The 20,010-nt window shown below is 44.8% G+C and overlaps 1 protein-coding gene across 1 annotated transcript in view; it reads left to right on the plus strand.

The window, feature by feature from the left end:
• The window catches only part of DNAH5 (dynein axonemal heavy chain 5), a 161,754-nt gene that overhangs the window by 26,185 nt on the left and 115,559 nt on the right, over positions 1-20,010 (plus strand). Inside the window, exons 11-19 of the mRNA XM_033154384.1 lie at positions 595-810; positions 3,004-3,111; positions 4,022-4,107; positions 5,709-6,030; positions 7,969-8,175; positions 9,709-9,880; positions 12,651-12,796; positions 15,653-15,815; positions 18,580-18,825. Coding sequence (XP_033010275.1) covers positions 595-810; positions 3,004-3,111; positions 4,022-4,107; positions 5,709-6,030; positions 7,969-8,175; positions 9,709-9,880; positions 12,651-12,796; positions 15,653-15,815; positions 18,580-18,825 — 1,666 coding nt within the window. The remainder of the gene's footprint in view (positions 1-594; positions 811-3,003; positions 3,112-4,021; positions 4,108-5,708; positions 6,031-7,968; positions 8,176-9,708; positions 9,881-12,650; positions 12,797-15,652; positions 15,816-18,579; positions 18,826-20,010) is intronic.

Here is a 20,010-nt window from a genome sequence, read left to right on the forward strand (position 1 = left end):
GCAAAAGTAGAGTCCAACAGTACCCACAATGGAAGAGAGATAAGGCCGTCTTCCATTCCCAAGGTCTCCCAGACAGGCGTGTGAATTACACCAATCACATCTGCAGCATTGGATGCATGAAATACTAACACTGGGCATACCTAGAAAAATCTTTTGGCATCAAGGTTGGATGCAACCAATATTAAAAAGAAAAAACTTCCCCAAAATGTGGAATTGTTGGGATGGCACAAAAAAACCTCTAGTGATGCCAGATGTGGCTCACAGGCTGCAGGTTAGCTACCCTGGTATAAGATATAACAATGGAATCAACGACAAATTCTACAATCAAGGTTTAAGATATGGAGGGGATAAGGAAGAGTGTGAAGGAATTGTCAAGAAACATAGCAAAATATTCTGTTATAGTAGTGTTTCATCAAGGGATATATCTTTTTCAGAGTCTCTCTGACTTACGCAAAGAAATACCTAAAGTCAGTGTATCAAAGCAACATAGTATACTGCTTATCATGTGTGCCGTAAACAAGCATTCCATTTTTGTCATGGCACCCAATTCCATTTATCCCTCTATTTATTTATTTCCTGGCTCGCGTTCTTAAGGAGTACCAGAACTGTTTCCACAAGACCAAACAAAAACTGGAACAGAGTCCTTCCGAGCGCCAGTTTGATTTCAGTGAGATGTATATCTTTGGAAAATTTGAAACCTTTCACCGCCGCCTACTTAAGATTATGCACATCTTCGATACCATCACAACCTACTCAGTTTTGCAAGACTCCAAGATGGAAGGACTAGAAGTGATGGCCACTAAATATCAGGTATGCAGAATGCCAACCTAAATGGATTTAGTCATCCGTAGTTGAGCCCAACCTCATCTCTCTCTCTGTTCCCTACACTATAGCCAGCTCTTTGTATCGCTGCCCAAGGCAGCCATTTTGTGCTGGCACCCACTGCATTTTCATCAATGTGCGAGTATCGGCACATTGTTGTTGTTGTTGTTGTTGTTGTTGTTGTTGTTGTTGTTGTTGTTGTTGTTGTTGTTGTTGTCATCACCCCCCCTCAAAGCACTGTCCCTACCTACAAACCTGCAGATCCTCAGGTGTACATCTTAAGGGACAGAATTTAAGGAAAAAATGCATTTTAGGATAAGGTAGCATTTTGTCAAGGTGATAAGATAGGGCATGCTGTTAGGATAAGGGAAGACCTTTCCTGCCTCACTTACACCTGATTCTCCTTGATCATCATGGTGGGTTTCGAGCCCTCCAAACCTGGGACGTTTGTATCAAAGAGACATATTTTCCAGCTTTCTGCCACTGTCATGCTCATGACAGGACCGCTGAACCCAAACACTTGTCTAAGTATGCCAAAAGCTGGCACTAAGCCTGCCTAAATTTCTCCATGTATTAATTCCCTAATGCTAGGCATGAGCTCTTGCTTCTGGTGCAGAGGCTTTCAACCTTTCTTGAGTCCACAGCTCACTTGACCAACCACATAGTCCTGCGGCACCCCTGTGGGGCTCAGGAGCCCAGTTTTGTCCTCCCTTGCCCGCAGAGCCGGCAGCCCCTTGCCCCTTTCTGAACACCCTCCCTTGTGGGGGTTTTCCTCGGCCTCCTGTCCTCTCCCCTCTCCTTGGGAGTCCTTTGGGCAGCAGCCGCCACTACCCTGGTCTGCCCCAAAGAGAGGTGCCCCCGCACACTGCCCCACAAGCACCTGGGAAGAGGATGCCCCCAGCCTTAGCGGCCCAACGGAGACTGGCCAAAGATTGGGGAGGCAGCGGTGGGCACTGCCCCACCTGCATGGCAGAAAGGCTCCCATTCAGCACTGGGCACCTGGCTGCCAGGCAGGCCATGCACACAGCAAGCACAAGAAAGGTCAGCCTGCTTGCCCGGCCTCTAACATGTCTGTGCATTCCCAACAGCGAGGGCTGGCAACCAACACCCTCTGGCCAGCCCCAGAGGCACCATTCACCTAGGGAGCACATTGTAGCCAGGGCTGCCACTGCAACAAACAACTGTGTAAGCCTTTGGGAGGCAGAAATGTGAGAGGGCATCAGAGGAAGGAGGGAAAGAAAGAAAGAAAGAAAGAAAGAAAGAAAGAAAGGGGGCAGAGGCCATGGCTCCCCTGGCCATCATTCAAGGCACCCTAGCGTGCCATGGAACACTGCTCTGGCCGATTTTCACATGGGAATTGGTTATTATTTGTATAAAGGAGCTCTCGGTCATTTCCTTCCATGGTAAAACATGATGCATTGCATAGTTCACCACCTGAGGGAGAACAAGACCCAAATAGGGAGTTTTAGACCCAAATCCAGTGTTTCGCTTGCTGCACATTTTATATTGGTCTTCAACCAGGTGAACAATAATAGGTTTTGCCCGAGAATCCTGGGAATTGTAGTTTGCTGAGAAATCCGTTAGAGACCTCTCATCCCCTTGCAGTTGCTGACTGTTAATGTAGTAAGACATCTTATTGTACTTTCATTTGTACAGACTGCGGCAATGCAGGAGCAATGGGAGGTAACTTGCGCCAGGGATTTTAATGCTGTGATTTGTGGTTATAAATATGACTTTTTTTTGCTTCTCACTGGAGGTCTTTGAATGAAAGGAAATAAGACTGGGATGTTGTATTTCAACTCCTATAAACTCCTATATTTCTACTTTTATGTATCCTTTGTCAAAATAAATAATTGCACCAGAGTGTGTTCTATAGAAGTGTTGCACATTTTTGCATGTTTGAGTATTTATTTTCCTTGAAAGAAACGTGGCTTTTAAATGAGAACTCATTGGGTTGAGCCTCTTTGTGTGCAAAACTTTATTATCTAGTTAATGAATGCTGCCTGCGTTTTAGCATTATCAGCTACCCTATTGTAAATAAAAGCTGTGTAGGCCCCCCCCCAACCCATGTGAAAGATGTATTTTTAGTCAGGCACTCGGGGAGAAAGAAGTAAGTGTTTAGCCCTTGGCTGAAGAGATTAATGCACCTTTGTAACAATATTCATTCCCAATTATATTTAGAGTATTGTTGCCACCATGAAGAAAAAGCAGTACAACTTTTTAGATCAGAGGAAAACTGATTTTGATCAAGACTATGAAGAGTTCTGCAAGCAAACAGATGATCTTCATGTAAGTTCGATACTTACAAATTTTATTCTTGATTGCACTCGTCACTGAGAATAAACACATCCCTACATAACTACGTGGGTGGCGCTGTGGGTTAAACCACAGAGCCTAGGGCTTGCCGATCAGAAGGTCAGCGGTTCAAATCCCCGCGATGGGGTGAGCTGCCGTTGCTCGGTCCCAGCTCCTGCCCACCTAGCAGTTCGAAAGCATGTCAAAGTGCAAGTAGATAAATAGGTAGCGCTCCGGCGGGAAGGTAAACGGCATTTCTGTGTGCTGCTCTGGTTTGCCAGAAGCGGCTTAGTCATGCTGGCCACATGTCCTGGAAGCTATACGCCGGCTCCCTCGGCCAGTAAAGCAAGATGAGCGCCGCAACCCCAGAGTTGGACATGACTGGACCTAATGGTCAGGGGTCCCTTTACCTTTACATAACTACTACTACTACTACTACTACTACTACTGCTATTAATATACTGCCCTATACCTGGAGGTATCAGGGCGGTTCATAGAACAAAATCAAAATACAAAACCACAAAACATCATCAAAATAAAAACAACAACAACCCAATAACCCCCCCCCCAAACCCCCACATTTTAAAAGGGCCTAGGATGCCAATCAAATCAGCCAAAGGCCTAGTTAAAAACGAACGTTTTTTGCTTGGTGCCTAAAGGTGTATATTGAAGGCACCAGGCAAACTTCCCCAGGGAGTGCATTTCACAGACAGGGAGCCACCACATAGAAGGCCCGTTCTTGTGTTGCCACCCTCCGGACCTTTCGAGGAGGAGGCACACGAAGGAGGGCCTCAGAAGATGATCTCAGGGTCTGGGTAGGTTCATATGGAAAGAGGCGGTCTTTTCAATTATATTTAGAATATAATTAATAAACATCTTCCATCCTCATATTTTCCTCCTGCAGCAACAATTACAGGCATTTATGGATATTACCTTTGAAAAGATTACAAACACCGAAAGAGCCCTTAGTATGCTGACAAAGTTCGAAAGGTAAAGATGATTACTTATAATCATTTAATGTGAAACTACCACTACACCTGTAACCCTTTCATCTTTTATTATTGAATTAATTTTTCAAAGTGTTGCTCACAGATAAAAGAATGTGAATTCCCATGTCGTATGAGTGTAGATGGCATCTAGAGTCTAGATCGGCTTTGTAGTCCCTTCCAACTCTGTAGGTGCAATGTCATGCTAGGACAAATGTCCTGTCTACCCAAGCATTTCAGCTTGCCAGAGGGAACGACTCCCTCCTTGCCCTGTAAGCTGTTCTGAGGGTTCTCCTGTGCCCCCCTGGAGTCAATTTTGGGGGGTTCACGGGGTGGAGAGGAAGGAAAGTCTCATTGCAAGCAAAAGTCCTTGTGTAGGGCTTCCACTGATAAGACTGGTTTTGTGAAGTCTGCTTGCTGTTCCTGGCGGGCAGCGTTGTGGCCAGGCAGCCAGGTCTCAACGGTTGCAGAGGGATACCGCCTCTTGTCATCGTTGTTAGGGTCTGCCCCCTGTGGGACTGGCTCAGCCAATCAGCTTTCAGGATGGGCGTTGGGCTCGAGTGGCAGTTAGGCATTTTTGTAAGCCTTTGTTTTTGGGGACGCGGGTGGCGCTGTGGTCTAAACCACTGAGCCTCTTGGGCTTGCCAATCAGAAGGTCGGAGGTTCAAATCCCCATGACAGGGTGAGCTCCGTTCCTTGGTCCCAGCTCCTGCCAACCTAGCAGTTCAAAAGCACGCCAAAAAGTGCAAGTAGATAAATAGGTAACACTCTGGCGGGAAGGTAAATGGTGTTTCCGTGTGCTGCTCTGGTTTTGGTGTTCCATTGCACCAGAAGTGGCTTAGTCATGCTGGCCACATGACCCAGAAAAACTGTCTGCGGACAAGCACCGGCTCCCTCGGCCTGTAAAGCGAGATGAGCACCACAACCTCAGAGTCATCTGCGACTGGACTTAACTGTCAAGGGGTCCTTTACATTTTTAAGTCTTTCTTTGGATGGGGGGGAGGTTGTAGCCTTTGCCTGCCCCTCCTCAGTAAGGGTATCCTGTTAAAGGGATTCGGGGTATGAATTCTGTCTGAAGCCTGGATGTGGGCTAGTGCCATGTCCCAGCCCCTACTGGGACCCCTTGGGTGACCCTATTTGATTTAAGTCAAAGGGTGCCCCCTATTGGTGGTTGACCCTTAAGTGTACTCCTTGCAGATGGGCAGGAGTCAAGCCTAGCTGCACCCCAATGCTGAAGCCAAACCGCTCACCTCTGTAATGAATAAACTTGTGGCCTAATTGAACCCATAAACCAAAATACTTCATGTCAGTGTGTTTTATTGTTCTCCTGGGAACTTTGTGGCTCAGGTGCCTGTATGGGAAAACCCAACTGGAAGACCAATTGTATATTGATGAGGTAGTGATTCTAACATGGTTACCCTTCTTGCCTCTGTTCCTTCCCCCTCCCTCCTTCTTGTGTTAAGTTTTGATGGTGTAAGAACCACCTTGTATTTGTCAAGACAGTGCCTTGGAACGCAACCTTGTCCTATGATTCTGTGAAGATAAACCGATGAACTAACTCCGTCTTCACAAGTCTCTCCTGACAGCGATGCTTTCTCTTTGCAGACTAGGAATTCCTAACCTTGGCATTGATGAGAAATACAAGATAATCCTTCAAAACTATGGTCACGACATCGAGATGGTCTCTAAGCTGTACTCCAAGCAAAAGAACGACCCACCGCTGGGGCGCAACCTTCCTCCCATGGCTGGTAAGATCTTGTGGGCTCGGCAGCTGTTCCACAGGATCCAGGAACCCATGGATCTCTTCCAGAAGCACCCCCTCGTTTTGCAGACAGCAGAAGCCAAGTCCATAATCCGGAACTACAACAGGGTGGCCAAAGTCCTTCTGGAGTTTGAGGTTGTCTACCACAGGGGGTGGCTTCAACAGGTAAGATGGCATCCTTGTTTTCATAGTGGAATTCAAGTGGCATGAATTGATGCTAGAGATGGGGAGAAATTTGAGTTCCTGTTTAAGGCAAGCTGACACAATTCACACTTTCTGAAACACTACACGAACCGAAACACAGTTGTCCCCTTTAAATTTACACTTCTCTGAATTTTGCAATGCGTTTCTCCAGCCGAGTAGCATGTACAACAACGGGCGCATTGATGTCTAGTGGACACAAGTGGGCACATTAATGTGTAGATTAGTGAAAATAGTATACAAAATGTGTTATATTGAGTGAAATTGCTCAGCAGAAATGAGTATATTAGATTGCTTACGAATCTGGGTGGGTTTATTGCTGCCAGCATTCAGTGGTATAATACAAACTTTGCTTGTGGAAGGTTCAGTTTTTACATCTTGAGTTAAAAGGTTATCAGATAGCAGGACAGAGAGACTCCTGACTGAGGTCTCGAAGAGCCATGATCAGTGAGAGTAAACTGTATAAGGATAGATGGACCAGTGGTCTGACTCAGTATAAATAAATTCCCTGTGTTCACATGGGTTATTCAGTGAAAGGTTTCTGAGTATACAGCATGTGAGAATGTGCATGCAATGTGTCAAGAGCAGCTTTCGTCTCTAGCACAGCTAGCACAGAAATAGGGTTCCTTGCTTCAGCAACTGTGGGAGAGGAGAACCAAGATCAACACTGGTTCGGAGCTGGGCTTGTTGTGTAGCCATGAAGTGTAGCGAGTGCCATTTATTCCCCAACTTTGCTGGATGTAAATGTTGAATTGCAGTTCAACTACAGAACTGCCTGGTAGCTTGCTGAGATGTTGCTTCCTCTTCATGACTTGGGGTGGGATTCACCTAATGAGCCCCATCGGTGGAATTGCAGTGCAAGGACTTCTGCTTGCCCAGCGGGGTTTTCCCCCTTGCCTCCCCTACGGCCCCACAAATTGACGTGTGTGTGTGTGTGTGTTGGGAGGACCCCCATAGCAGCACACGGGTGGAGGAGAGGGGAATCATGCCATCCGGCAATCTGAAACGCTTGCACAGACAGAACAATTGGAAGAGCGGAGCATCGAATCCCACCCACGGGCATTAAGGATTCTTCTAGGGGTTTTTTGTGGGGTTGCAGGCTACTGAAAAGGGCTTCTGAGGCTGTATTTTCCATGCATAGCGTAAAAGGCATCAACTAGTTGTGTCATCTAACTTAATTCTCAAGCCAGTCTATAGCAATCTAATGTAACAAAAGTCTATGGAAAGCTTCCAGATAGTTAGAAGAGCAGGATTCTGAGACTGGTTGCATCCCAGTGGCTCAGATGGTTAGACTGGGCTGTGCCTGCTTTTGTACATGGCAGTGGTTTTCAACCAATGAGCCATGACACACTGGGGGGCCTTGAATGATGATCAGGGATGCCACGGGCAACACTGGCCTCTGTCCCCCTTTCCTTCCATCCCTTCCACTGATGCTCTCTCGCATCTCTGCCTCCCCAAGGCTTACACAGCTGTTTGTTGTGGCAGCCCTGGCTACGAGCTCCTCAGGTGAATAGAGTCTCTGGGGTTGGCCAGGGGGTGCTTCCCAGGCCCCTGTGGGGTCATGGGAGGAGGCACCACTCTGGGGTGGAGAGGCAGCTCAGAAACCAGGGGTGGCAGCTGCGGCTGCCCGGAGGAGTCCCAAGGAGAGGGGATAGGAGAGGAGGCTGAGCCCACAAGGGAGGGTACTCAAAAAAGGGTGAGGGGCTGCCAGCTCCGCAGGCAAGGGGTGACATAACTCGGCTCCTGAGCCCCACAGGGGTGCCTCAGAAAGAATGCAGTTGGTCAAGGGAGCTGTGGACCCAAAAAGGATGAAAACCTCTGGTGTAAGGTGATAGTTTTGGACAAAGCCAGATGTAAGCTCGTCTTGGTGACAGTAATGTCTGTAACATTTCTTGTCTGCAGGTCCACCTAACTAGAGCCGGGCTTCAGGCCTCGTTATTGGTGAAAGCTCCAGAGCCAGGAGAGATATTTGTCAATTTTGACCCAGAGATTCTCACCTTAATAAGGGAAACAGAGTGCATGTCACGCATGGGACTAGACATTCCACCCTTTGCTGTTGCACTTCAACAGAAACGTGACTCCTACAAACAGAACTTCAATAAGCTGCAGGTATTCTTGGATTTCTTCAACCTAACTGTTGCATCTATGGGAAAGTCATCTCGCTGGTTTAAGAAGATACCTGATGTCCCAGGATAAACTATCCTCGTGCAGTCTTTTTAGTTTACTTCATGCGCTGTTTACATATGACTTTTCAGAGATAAAACAATTTTTTAAGGATCTCCTGGATGTGCCAGTAGGTTGAAATCCTGTCTTGTTTAAATTGCTATGTAGTCTTTCCTGCTGAATTTATCTATATGTCGCTAATTTTTTCTTTTTCTTTTTGATAATCATTTTCATTAGTTTTCAATTGCAATCCAATAATAGCCTCATTATAAGATACCAATTTATAATTCAATTATTAATACCAATAGTTCAAATACCGAATTACATGATTTAGATAAGGTGCTAGAATTGATGGCTGGATTATTTGCTTTATTTCTGTGTTCCAAAATCTTATTAATTTCCATTACATTCCGGTCATAATAATAATCCCTTAGACAACAACTGCAATATTCGTAACTTCTATTCGTGTTGACACATTAAATCAGTGTTTTTCAACCACTGTTCCGCGGCACACTAGTGTGCCGCGAGATGTTGCCTGGTGTGCCGTGGGAAAAATTGAAAAATTCAAGAGAATTACTTTATATATAGTCAATATAGGCACAGAGTTAATTTTTTTAACATTTTCTAATGGTGGTGTGCCTCGTGATTTTTTTCATGAAACAAGTGTGCCTTTGCCCAAAAAAGGTTGAAAAACACTGCATTAAATGATTTATAAAACTACAAGTGAGCAACTCAAACTATATCCTCATATGTCACTAAATTTGATTAGGTGTTCTCTCCAGTAAACGTGGAGGCTTATCAAATATAATGATGAGATGAACTACAGCAAAGCTGACCCCACCTTTAAAAAAAAGATAAAAAGAGTATCTTTGCAAATTGTCATATTATTTGTATCCTGATAGCCTTTAAACCAGGTCTCAACAGATATAGGTGGCTGACAAAGTCTGCATCTACACAGCTATAAAAACACTCTGAAAATGCTCTGAAAAAAACCTGTTTTAAAGCTCACAATGAAAAATTTCATAGAGTTCTGATTTCAGCTCTACAACACCATCTGGTGTCGCAGTGTTGTAATGCATTTATACTGTTTTATTTTTACTAATGTAGCTGAGTCCCAACAGTGGCTTGTCCAGGACAACAAAAACGAGATGGTTATAAAATATCTTGCCAGGTTTTTTTTTTTTTTTTTTTGGTCGGCAGGCACATTTGGGATTTTGAGAGCATGTTGTGGGTGCCTATCACAAAATGGCTGCTGTGGGGTGTGTCATAATACAAAATGGCTTCCGTAGGGTGTACGGCATAACACAAAATGGTGTTATGGGCTACGAAATGGGGAGAACATGACCCACCAGTGGGAATAATGCACATACTGAGATTTTTTTGGGGGTATCATAAAGGATGCTGGTACCTTTTGAGTGCCATTCTAGAGACTCCTTGCTCATTCTGCATGTTTACAATTCTTCCTGGGCCTCATTTCAGATGATGCTGGCAGAGTACAAGAGAGTGAAATCAAAAATCCAAACTCCACTTCATGTGCTAATGGCTCCTCATTTGGCGAAAGTGGATGATGCTATCCAGCCTGGTTTGACCACACTGACCTGGACATCCCTGAATATTGAGAAGTACTTACAGAATATTTTGGATAAGCTTGGTAAGTCTTATCATTAGGAATAAGACACTTTCTTTACAGAATTGTAACCAATGAGCACACAAATGCAGTGCCTTGTTATTGATCAGGACTGTGGTTCAAACACTGCATGTGATCTGTTTGGTCTTGGCGGTACAGCAAGCCTGCAACTTACACAGGGGTTATGTTCTGGGGATAACACCCAAAGCCATAATCATGTAGAGTCAAAACCCATCAGGTTCAATGGCGGGTAAGATTGTCAAAGTCATTTTTCCTTTCCACTCTTTTAAATTATTATTATTATTATTATTATTATTATTATTATTATTATTATTATTTTACTGAATAATAATAATAATAATAATAATAATAATTTATTATTTATACCCCGCCCATCTGGCCGGGTCTCCCCAGCCACTCTGGGCGGCCTCCAACAAATACCAAAATACATTACAGAGTCACAAATTAAAAACTTCCCTAAACAGGGCTGCCTTTAGGTGTTTTCTGAATGTCAGGTAGTTGTTTATTCCCTTGACTTCTGATGGGAGGGCGTTCCACAGGGCGGGCGCCACTACCGAGAAGGCCCTCTGCCTGGTTCCCTGTAGTTTTGCTTCTCGCAGTGAGGGAACCGACAGAAGGCCCTCGGCGCTGGATCTCAGTGTCCAGGCTGAATGATGGGGGTGGAGACGCTCCTTCAGGTATACAGGACCGAGGCCATTTAGGGCTTTAAAGGTCAACACCAACACTTTGAATTGTGCTCGGAAACGTACTGGGAGCCAATGCAGATCTCTCAGGACCGGTGTTATGTGGTCCCGGTGGCCACTCCCAGTCACCAGTCTAGCTGCCGCATTCTGGATTAATTGCAGTTTCCGAGTCACCTTCAAAGGTAGCCCCACGTAGAGCGCATTGCAGTAGTCCAAGCAGGAGATAACCAGAGCATGCACCACTCTGGCAAGACAGTCTGCGGGCAGGTAGGGTCTCAGCCTGCGTACCAGATGGAGCTGGTAGACAGCCACCCTGGACACAGAATTAACCTGCGCTTCCATGGACAGCTGTGAGTCCAAAATGACTCCCAGGCTGCGCACCTGGTCCTTCAGAGGCACAGTTACCCCATTCAGGACCAGGGAGTCCCCCACACCCGCCCGCCTCCTGTCCCCCAAAAACAGTACTTCTGTCTGAATGCACACATGTTAAATGTGTGCAAGTTGCACACTTACTGTATGCTGTTAGGTGCAAAGCACAGACATTCGTTGATGTGTTAAATGACATCAAGAAAAATTTAGTATTTGGCCAGATAGAATTATTGTACAATTCTTCTTTTGTTTGATGTTTTGTTGTCTTCTCTAATGCCAGGATAAAGACTTTGAACTCCAGGAAGGAGTTCAGGAAGCTTATCACTATTTCTTTGGATTCCTTCCTTATAAGTGGAAATAATAATGATACAGAGTGTAATAGGTTTTTTTATTTTATTTTTAATGCCAAACTAAATATCTAGCACAAGACATGGGGCTGGGAACACCAGTTGTTGACCAAGCCATAGTCAAAGCTTCTTATTTGCGTATGTGTAGGGAAAAGAGGTAAGGAATAGGTTATAGACCTGATCCATTAACTGCTATTTCCATGCTTCAAGTCATACCTTTCCCGTATTGTTTTGCTGTGTGGCGGCATCGGCCATTCCACGTCTTATAGTGTCAGCCATTCAACAGCTGAATCTACACATATGTAAAAAAAAACACTGTGAAAATGGTTTTTAAAAACGTTTTAAAAATGTATGTTGAATTTACCATTGGCTCACCAGCGCCATCTAGTTTCACAATTGTATAATACACTTACAACACACTTAAAACACTGTATTTGCAGCTGTGTAGCTGAGTCTGTGGGTTAAACCACAGAGCCTTGGGGTTGCTGATCAGAAGGTTGGCGGTTTGAATCCCTGCAACGCGGTGAGCTCCCGTTGCTCGGTCCCTGCTCCTGCCCACCTAGCAGTTCGAAAGCACATCAAAGTGCAAGTAGATAAATAGGTACCATTCCGGCGGGAAGGTAAACGGCGTTTCCGTGCGCTGCTCTGGTTCACCAGAAGCGGCTTAGTCATGCTGGCCACATGACCCGGAAGCTGTATGCCGGCTCCCTCGGCCAGTAACGCGAGATGAGGGCCACAACCCCAGAGTCAGACACAATTGGACCTAATGATCAGGGGTCCCTTTACCTTTAGCTGAGTCCCAAGTCTAAGTCTCAGCCTTGTGCAGTTTTGTTTCACTTCTGAAACTCTTAAAAAGTGATTGGTTTTTATATTTTTCTTCTAATTTATTTATTTATATATTTATTTAATTTTATACATTTCAATAATTTTACAATCATTCCAACATTTCAAAACTCTACTTCCTTTCCCCTCTTTTTGCAGTTCCTTAAATTTATTTTTAATATTTTCTGCATATTCCAAATTAACTTTACGTACTTATTTATTCATTCATCTGCTTTAAATATAGACTCTTATAAAACTGCAGGTTGTTACAACAATCCTGCCAATGTTCTTATCTGTTTACAGTTTGTTTGTAAATATTCAATAAACCATTTCCATTATTTTTGAAAAAGTTTTTTAAAATATATTTTCCAACTGTCCTCTTCAAGATTTTGATGATGAAAAACCCTCCCTGCTGGCTGCTACGTTACACCCCTTGATGATGGTTTTAAGAATTTCCTAATACATTAGTCCATTCATGCTTAAACGGGAGGGGAAAGTGGCTTCTGAAAGTACTTGGCCTAACTATATTCCTTCTCTTCTTTGCCCTTGAAGCTGACCTTGAGCTGCTGCTTGATCGAGTAAATGACCTAATAGAATTTCGTATCAATGCTGTTCTTCAAGAAATGAGCACTGTGCCCCTTTGCAATCTCCCTGAAGACGATCCACTGACCTGCGAGCAATTCCTTCACATGACAAAGGTATAGTCATCATGTACACCTAGCCTTCACTGAGGAATTAAACCTGTGCCTGAGCCATACCACTTTCAACTGCTTGCATTATTGCATGTCCTTACATACACACACACAATTCCCTGCACATAGAAAATAAGCATGTCAGGGAGAAGACTAGATTAGACTTCACCTCCTTACTTCCAGTTTTATGAATGGAAGGGACTGTTTGCATGGTAAAGTCTACAAATTGCATGATTTCCTACCTGCAGTAGGTTGTAACAAATCAGGTGCAGAACTATGGCCTCAGAGAAAACTACAGAGTCATTGTTGTTGTTGTTTAGTCATTTAGTCGTGTCCAACTCTTTGTGACCCCATGGACCAGAGCATGCCAGACACTCCTGTCTTTCACTGCCTCCCGCAGTTTGGTCAAACTCGTGTTAGTAGCTTCGAGAACTCTGTCCAACCATCTCATCCTCTGTCGCCCCCTTCTCCTTGTGCCCTCAATTTTTCCCAACATCAGGTTCTTTTCCAGGGAGTCTTCTCTTCTCATGAGGTGGCCAAAGTACTGGAGCCTCAGCTTCAGGATCTGTCCTTCCAGTGAGCACTCAGGGCTGATTTCCTTCAGAATGGATAGGGTTGATCTTCTTGCAGTCCATGGGACTCTCAAGAGTCTCCTCCAGCACCATAATTCAAAAGCATCAATTCTTCAGCAATCAGCCTTCTTTATGGTCCAGCTCTCACTTCCATACATCATTACTGGGAAAACCATAGCTTTAACTATACGGACCTTTGTCGGCAAGGTGATGTCTCTGCTTTTTAAGATGCTGTCTAGGTTTGTCATTGCTTTCCTCCCAAGAAGCAGGCGTCTTTTAATTTCATGACTGCTGTCACCATCTGCAGTGATCATGAAGTCTTAGGTTCCTTCTGAACAGAGCTAGGTTCTTTTGGATTAATGCAGATCCTCATAGTAAAAAATGATTGCAGGCCATTGAAATTTTGTTGTTGTTGTTGTTGTTGTTGTTGTTGTTGTTGTTGTTGTTGTTGATGTCCCACCTTTTATCCTGGCCAGGGCACAAAGATGTGGCTTTATAGTGAAATATAAGCATTATAGTGTGCAATAAAAAAGTTTATCTGATTTCGGTATGGATATGAAGATGCCAATTACCTATTTTTATACTTGATTTGCATGTTGAAAATCATATTCTACCACTTGGTTTTTCCTGCTTCTGGAGGCATGTAAGGTTGCTGGTACCCAATTTGCTGGTAGGCATAGAGACCAGTGCCTGCCTCTCAGGTGAGCAGCATCTGCATGACATCACAATGGTTAGCCCCTCCCTTTCAGGCAAGCATCATCATGTGGTCACAATGGCCTGCCTCTCCATTTCAGGCAGGCAGCATTGAAATGGACCATAGCACTGTGGAAGGACAGGGGCTACTTGTGTCATTCTCGTCACGATAGCATACTGTTGGAGAAGTAGCAGGTGAGAAGAGGAAAAGAGCGGGTCGGCAGGTACACCTGAGCAGTACAGGGCTTCTCTCTAGAGCTAGTGCCACCAAAAGTTGTAGAGATAATGGAAAGAAGTGGAAGAATGGTTTGCAATGCTCTAAATACAACAAAGTGCTATAGACGGCAATGTGCTGATACCCTAGAAAAGCAGTGGAGTTATGGGCCACAAACAGAAACAGGCTAAGAACAGCCTAGCAGCAGAGGTAGGCACCCCAGATGTTACTTTGAGGCATCCACCTGAAGCAGGTGTTTTATAGAATCATAGACTTGATTCTAGAGTTGGGAGGGACACTGGGAATCATCTGGCCCAACCCCCTGCAATGCAGCTGTCCCAAACGGGGATCGAACCTGCAACCTTGGCATTATCAGGACCATGCTCTAACCTATGGAGCTATCCAAGGAAATAAAGAAATCAGGTGGTGAGTATAAGGAGCAAGAGAATGAGACAGGAGAAGACAAGGAGACTGGAAGGACAGTCAACCTTGGGGGTAGGAATAAAGACTGAGAGGTGGCCAGCCAGCAGGGGTAGAAATGTTCACCCTGGAATGTTGCCTCATCAGAGCTGAGCAGATGCCTTCTGAAGACTAGCCTGTTTGTTTCTGCTGAAATGACATAGTCACAGTGAGTGTGGTATAGGAATACCAGCCTGGGAATTGGGAGACTCGGGTTCAAAATCATTCCTGCTCAGTTGTGCAGATCTCATTGGGTGACCCTGGGCCAGTTACTATCTTTCAACCTAATCTGCTTCACAGGGCTGTTGGGAAGATAAAATGGATGGTGACAGCAGACATGCCTGTGTCTGTGTAAACCCATGTATGCTTCCCTGAGCTCCTTGGAGCAACGATGAGCCAAAAATGCAACAAAGACCGTTGGCTCTTTCCATGTGTTTATGTAACTCAAGAGAACGACATACGCAGCTGTCTTGTTGCTAGCATTGCTAAGCCAGAATTAAACCTAATTTATTGACAGCTGCATGAATTATGATAGCTAGGAAGTAGAAGGGGGCAAGGGGAATATAAAACGGAAGAATGGTATAAAGAGACGTGGGATATAGCTATTAATGGTAAATTAACATGTGCCAATAAGCTAAGACAGGGACTATGCAGGAGAAATTATTTTGAGGAAATATGGAAGGTGGAATTTGTGGAATTTGTGGAATTTGTACTGTTAAAATGGAAAGGGGTCAAACCCATCACAAGAGGTGTTGAAATTTTGGGAGGTTGGATAGTTAGTTACAATGGAATGGTCTCGGTGGTGGGGCGCACATTTTTATTCTTATTTGTTTATTATTATTACTTTGTCAAAATAAAAAAAAGAAAATTTAAAAAAGAGAAAAAATAAAAAAATAAATCTAAATGATATTTGCATTTTTGCAGGAACTCTGTACGAAAGGAGCATGCACTTTGCACCTGAAAAGCTCATTGGTGGAGGAAGCAGCGAACGAGCTTATCAACATGTTACTGGACACGGAGGGGCAAAACAGAGGGGATTCTGGGAATAAGATTCTGAGTGGAAGCAGCAATGAGGAAATGCACGAAGGTAAGGACTGGCATTCCACCATATGTTAACTCATAGTCTATTTCAGGTATGGGGAATCTCTGGCTTGTGGGCCAGTCTTGGCCATCCATGTGTTCTAACTTGGCCTGCAAGGCTATTCCCCCCCCAACCACGCCCACACACCCATCAGCTGATGTCACCAGTGATGTCAGCTGATGGGCGAGAGGATGGGGCATTCGCTGCATGCCCTATTCCCAGCAGAGAAGAAGATTTCATAGCCAAGGCAGCAGGATTTCAGCTGAATTGGAGAAGCACACAAGCTGCTTCAAACAGCACTTTTGTGAAGCTCTATAAGGCAGCTCCTGCAGTCTCGTTTCAGCTGAGATGGGGCTGTTGAAGCTGCTGTAAAATGCTTCACAATGACCGTTCCCCATCCCAGCATCAAAATATACAGGAAGGAACTCTTTAGGCCTGATGGTGTTCACCTTTCAACCACTGGTAATGATTATTGGCTGAGCGTCATTAGGCACGGCCTTTTGGAATGGTTGGCGGAATGTGAAGCGTCTGTTCAGGTGTAGGTAGTCTTGGTGGCGAGACCGCGATTTTGCGGTCTCGGGTGGCGGTTGCAGGTCTTGGGCAGAATCCTTTAGGGCCATTCCATTGTCACGGGTGGGACACTTGGACCATGTTTTTTGGTATTCACACATGTGTAACAATGTAAATACTGTATACATAAAAATTAACAATCAAAATTTAAACTATGTTCTTAATAAGATACTGAACATTTTACTAATTTTTTATTATTTTTATAGATATTTTTGACAATTTTATTAAATGTTAAAGTATTGTCACGGGTGGGACAAAAAAAGGGACATGGAGCTTGAGATAAGTTTGATTTATGGAAAAACTCTGTGAGTTGGGAGGTGAATCAATGATAAACTCAGCATATCTGTTTAAATCAATGTTTATTGGTTACAACTATGCAATCAGAAATTAAGTTTAAGAAATTCAACGATACAAAATTAAGGAAAAAATGCTGTCATGGGTGCGACAATCATCAGAAAACTTTTTACTTGAACACTTCTGTGAAGACTACGTGGGTGGACTTTTGAAACGAAGGTCCATAAAATAAACTTCTTTTGTCTTTAGCTTTAAAAAAATGGTTAGACTGCACGTTTGGAATCTTCCTCACCAAAGTCCAGTGCTCATCTAGCATTCTTATCAGGTTCATTTTTCATGGGATGGCCCTGTAGTCATCTACCTAAAATGGGGGAGGGCCTGGCGGCGGTGACCCCTGCCCCCGTTGCGGTGGTGATAAAAGGGTTCCCGTTAAGGGGGTCTTGGGGGGAGGCATTGGCCATACGCCCTGAGGTCGTCACTGCCCTCCCCCTCCAGCGGCGGCGAACAGGGGAGCGGGCTATCTGTTTGAACATATGTTCTCCAGAGCTAGCCCAATCCCCACACATGCTGGATAACCCTGAAATTACCCAGAACCCCGGCTGGGGGGCTGGGAAGGATAAACGCCCAATGCCTGTGCCAAGGTCTCCCTACATCTGAATCTTAATAAAGTTGTGGCCAATTTTAATCCCACAGAACCTTGTCCTGTGTCGTTATTTCCCTCAGGGGCTGCCCAGGGTTTGGGGGGACTCCGCCTGACCACGCAAAAACATTGCACGAGAGGTTTCAAATATTTCTTTTGAAAGTGAGTGGTTGGTGGGAGGAAGGAAGGTTACCCCCTACCTTATTGTTGTCACTGCCATTTGCAGGAGAAGCATGTGAGTCTTAAACAGGTGAGGGTAGAGACGCAGAAAGGCTTTTGCAACTCTCCTCTCCCTGAAGTTCAGAGTGAAAAGGACTTAAAAGACAAATGGGAGGAGACTTACGTACACCTTTGCCAGTCTCCTGCCTTCCTTTTAAAGCCCCCAGTCTTGCTCCGATCTTAATGGGGTGGGGGGACCCACAACAGTGTTTGCGCAACCTTCCTCCCACTTGCCTTTTAAGATCAGAGCAAAAGAGATTTTGACAGGTGGGCGCCGCATGCGGAGAAACTCGACACTGAGATTTCAGGAAATGCACGAGAGCAGAGTGCTCATAATATGACATTGATGGATATTAATCTCCTTGTTGTTGTGCTGTGCTGTGTTTTGCACAAGCGAGTAACTGAAATAATTCTGTGCAGTTGTAACGTTTGTAACGTTTAATGAAAATAATAATACTAACTTTTAAAAAGAGAAAAAGAAATAGTGGTTCCTGTCTGAAACTTCACTAGGGCATCGCTCATACACTTCCAGGCCTATATCTGCAACCAAAAGGTCTAAAAAAAAAATTGTTCTTAAAAAGAGAAAGGAAAGTTGAGATTCTCATTCTGTACCTGGTCAATTTTGTGTGTGAATTGTCTGTGCTCTTGAAGCATCACAGTGTCGTTACGAGCCATTATGAACAGTCCAATTATAACATGGGGCATCTCAGTTCTGACTCATATTAACTGGCTAATTACGTAAGTGGTTGACAAGAAAAAGTGAGAGAAAGAGACAGACAGACAGACAGACAGAAGGCATGTTCAGATGAACACAAAAGATCTCTAAGGGGGATGGGTGCATGCGCAAGCCCTAGTCCAAATTTCATTGTGAGTTCTTCCCTCATCCCCTTGTTGCACAGGGAAGGTCTGCATAAAGTTTCTATTCATATTCACACAGAACTTTCTGTGCGACTGAGGACTCAGGCACCTTTCCTGTGCACACAGTCAAGATTAAGGACTGGCTGCTCAGAAGGCTAATGACTTAACCCCACTGATTACTATTCCCAGGAACGGAGGAGGACGGGCCATCGGACCCCTTAGCATCCTCGCACACAGCTAGCCAGATGTCTGCAGGCTTGTCTTCCCCCTTGACCAAGAAGAAGAAGAGGGAGATGGAAATGCTAGAGGAAGAAGCCCAAGAGCTGCTGTCCCATTTCAACCACCGCAACGTGGATGCTCTTCTGAAAGTTACTCGCAACACCCTGGAGGCCATGCGAAGGCGCATCCAAGCCTCTTCTATGTTCAGCTTCTTAGGTAAGTCTCCTGCCATGCTCAGCAGAAACAGCTGGACATAGCAGAACCATGGTTAAAATTTCAAACATCCCATCTTCTTACAAGCTGTTGTTGATGGAACTGGCTGTTGGTGGTCTTAGGTGAGATTGTGCAGATGGGTGGTACAATATTTGGCTTGTTTAAACCTTTACCAGATCAGCCAGGGCCAGCTCAAGACATTTTGCCACCTGAGGCGAAGGGCAAGCTGTTGCCTTACTTCCCCAATTCTCATTAGGCTGGCAGCTGAATCTTTCCCCTAACATCTTTCACCGTCCCCAAGGGCAGCAGGCTACCTTAGGGGATACAGGACAGGCTGCATGGCGTTACTTGCAAATGAGGTTACTAGTTACCAGTCAATAATGCTCCATGAGAAGTTTTCAACAGAAATCAAACATCCCTGCTCAACAGGAAACAGGACGGGGCCTACTATGGGGCAGAAGTACGACCCTGTCCAGAATCGGCAACAGACTTATCTCCTGGACAAGTCCTAATTTTTAGCATTGAGGCTGATTATTCCATCCTCTGCATCTCCCCACCGACTTGTGTGCTGCAGCATAGTCTATGCACAAAGCAATCAAACAGAGCAGATAAGATTCCCAGGGCACACAATCCGCTTCCCCTTGACATCAGTGGGATAACTTCCTACGATGCTAATGGAGGTGGACTGTAGCTTCCTGAATGTTGCTCTTTCATGCAAAAGGGGGGAAAGAACGCAGACAGATTCGGAACAAAGGTGCTTTGAAGTTCTGCAGCGCATTGAAAATACATGCTAATGCTTTCTTTATGAACTGCTGTGGGTTTTGACGAGGAGCATGGTTAAATAATCCTAGACGTCTGCGTTGACAGAATGCTGCTGTTTAATCAGAGACGATATGGCGTCGAGCAGACTTATGCTCTCTCAGCATGGACACCACACACAACTTTGTTTGCCGGCACACTGAGACACTGTGTGTGGGCCACAACGCAAGTGCTGCAAATCCTAGCATACGCCAGCAATACAGATTTGTTCTAGTGAAGGCACGTCATGTTAACGTCTATAGCACTGAGGATTGGGTGGGCGTTGGTTGTGCTATTGCCGCACATCTAATCTCCACTGTCAGATTGTTATGGTGGTCATCTCTTCTTCAGGGTTGCATGGCTAGCATGAGCTGGTGCATGTGGAATAAT

This window comes from Lacerta agilis, chromosome 7, assembly GCF_009819535.1.
Source record: "Lacerta agilis isolate rLacAgi1 chromosome 7, rLacAgi1.pri, whole genome shotgun sequence".
Taxonomy (NCBI): Eukaryota; Metazoa; Chordata; class Lepidosauria; order Squamata; family Lacertidae; genus Lacerta; species Lacerta agilis.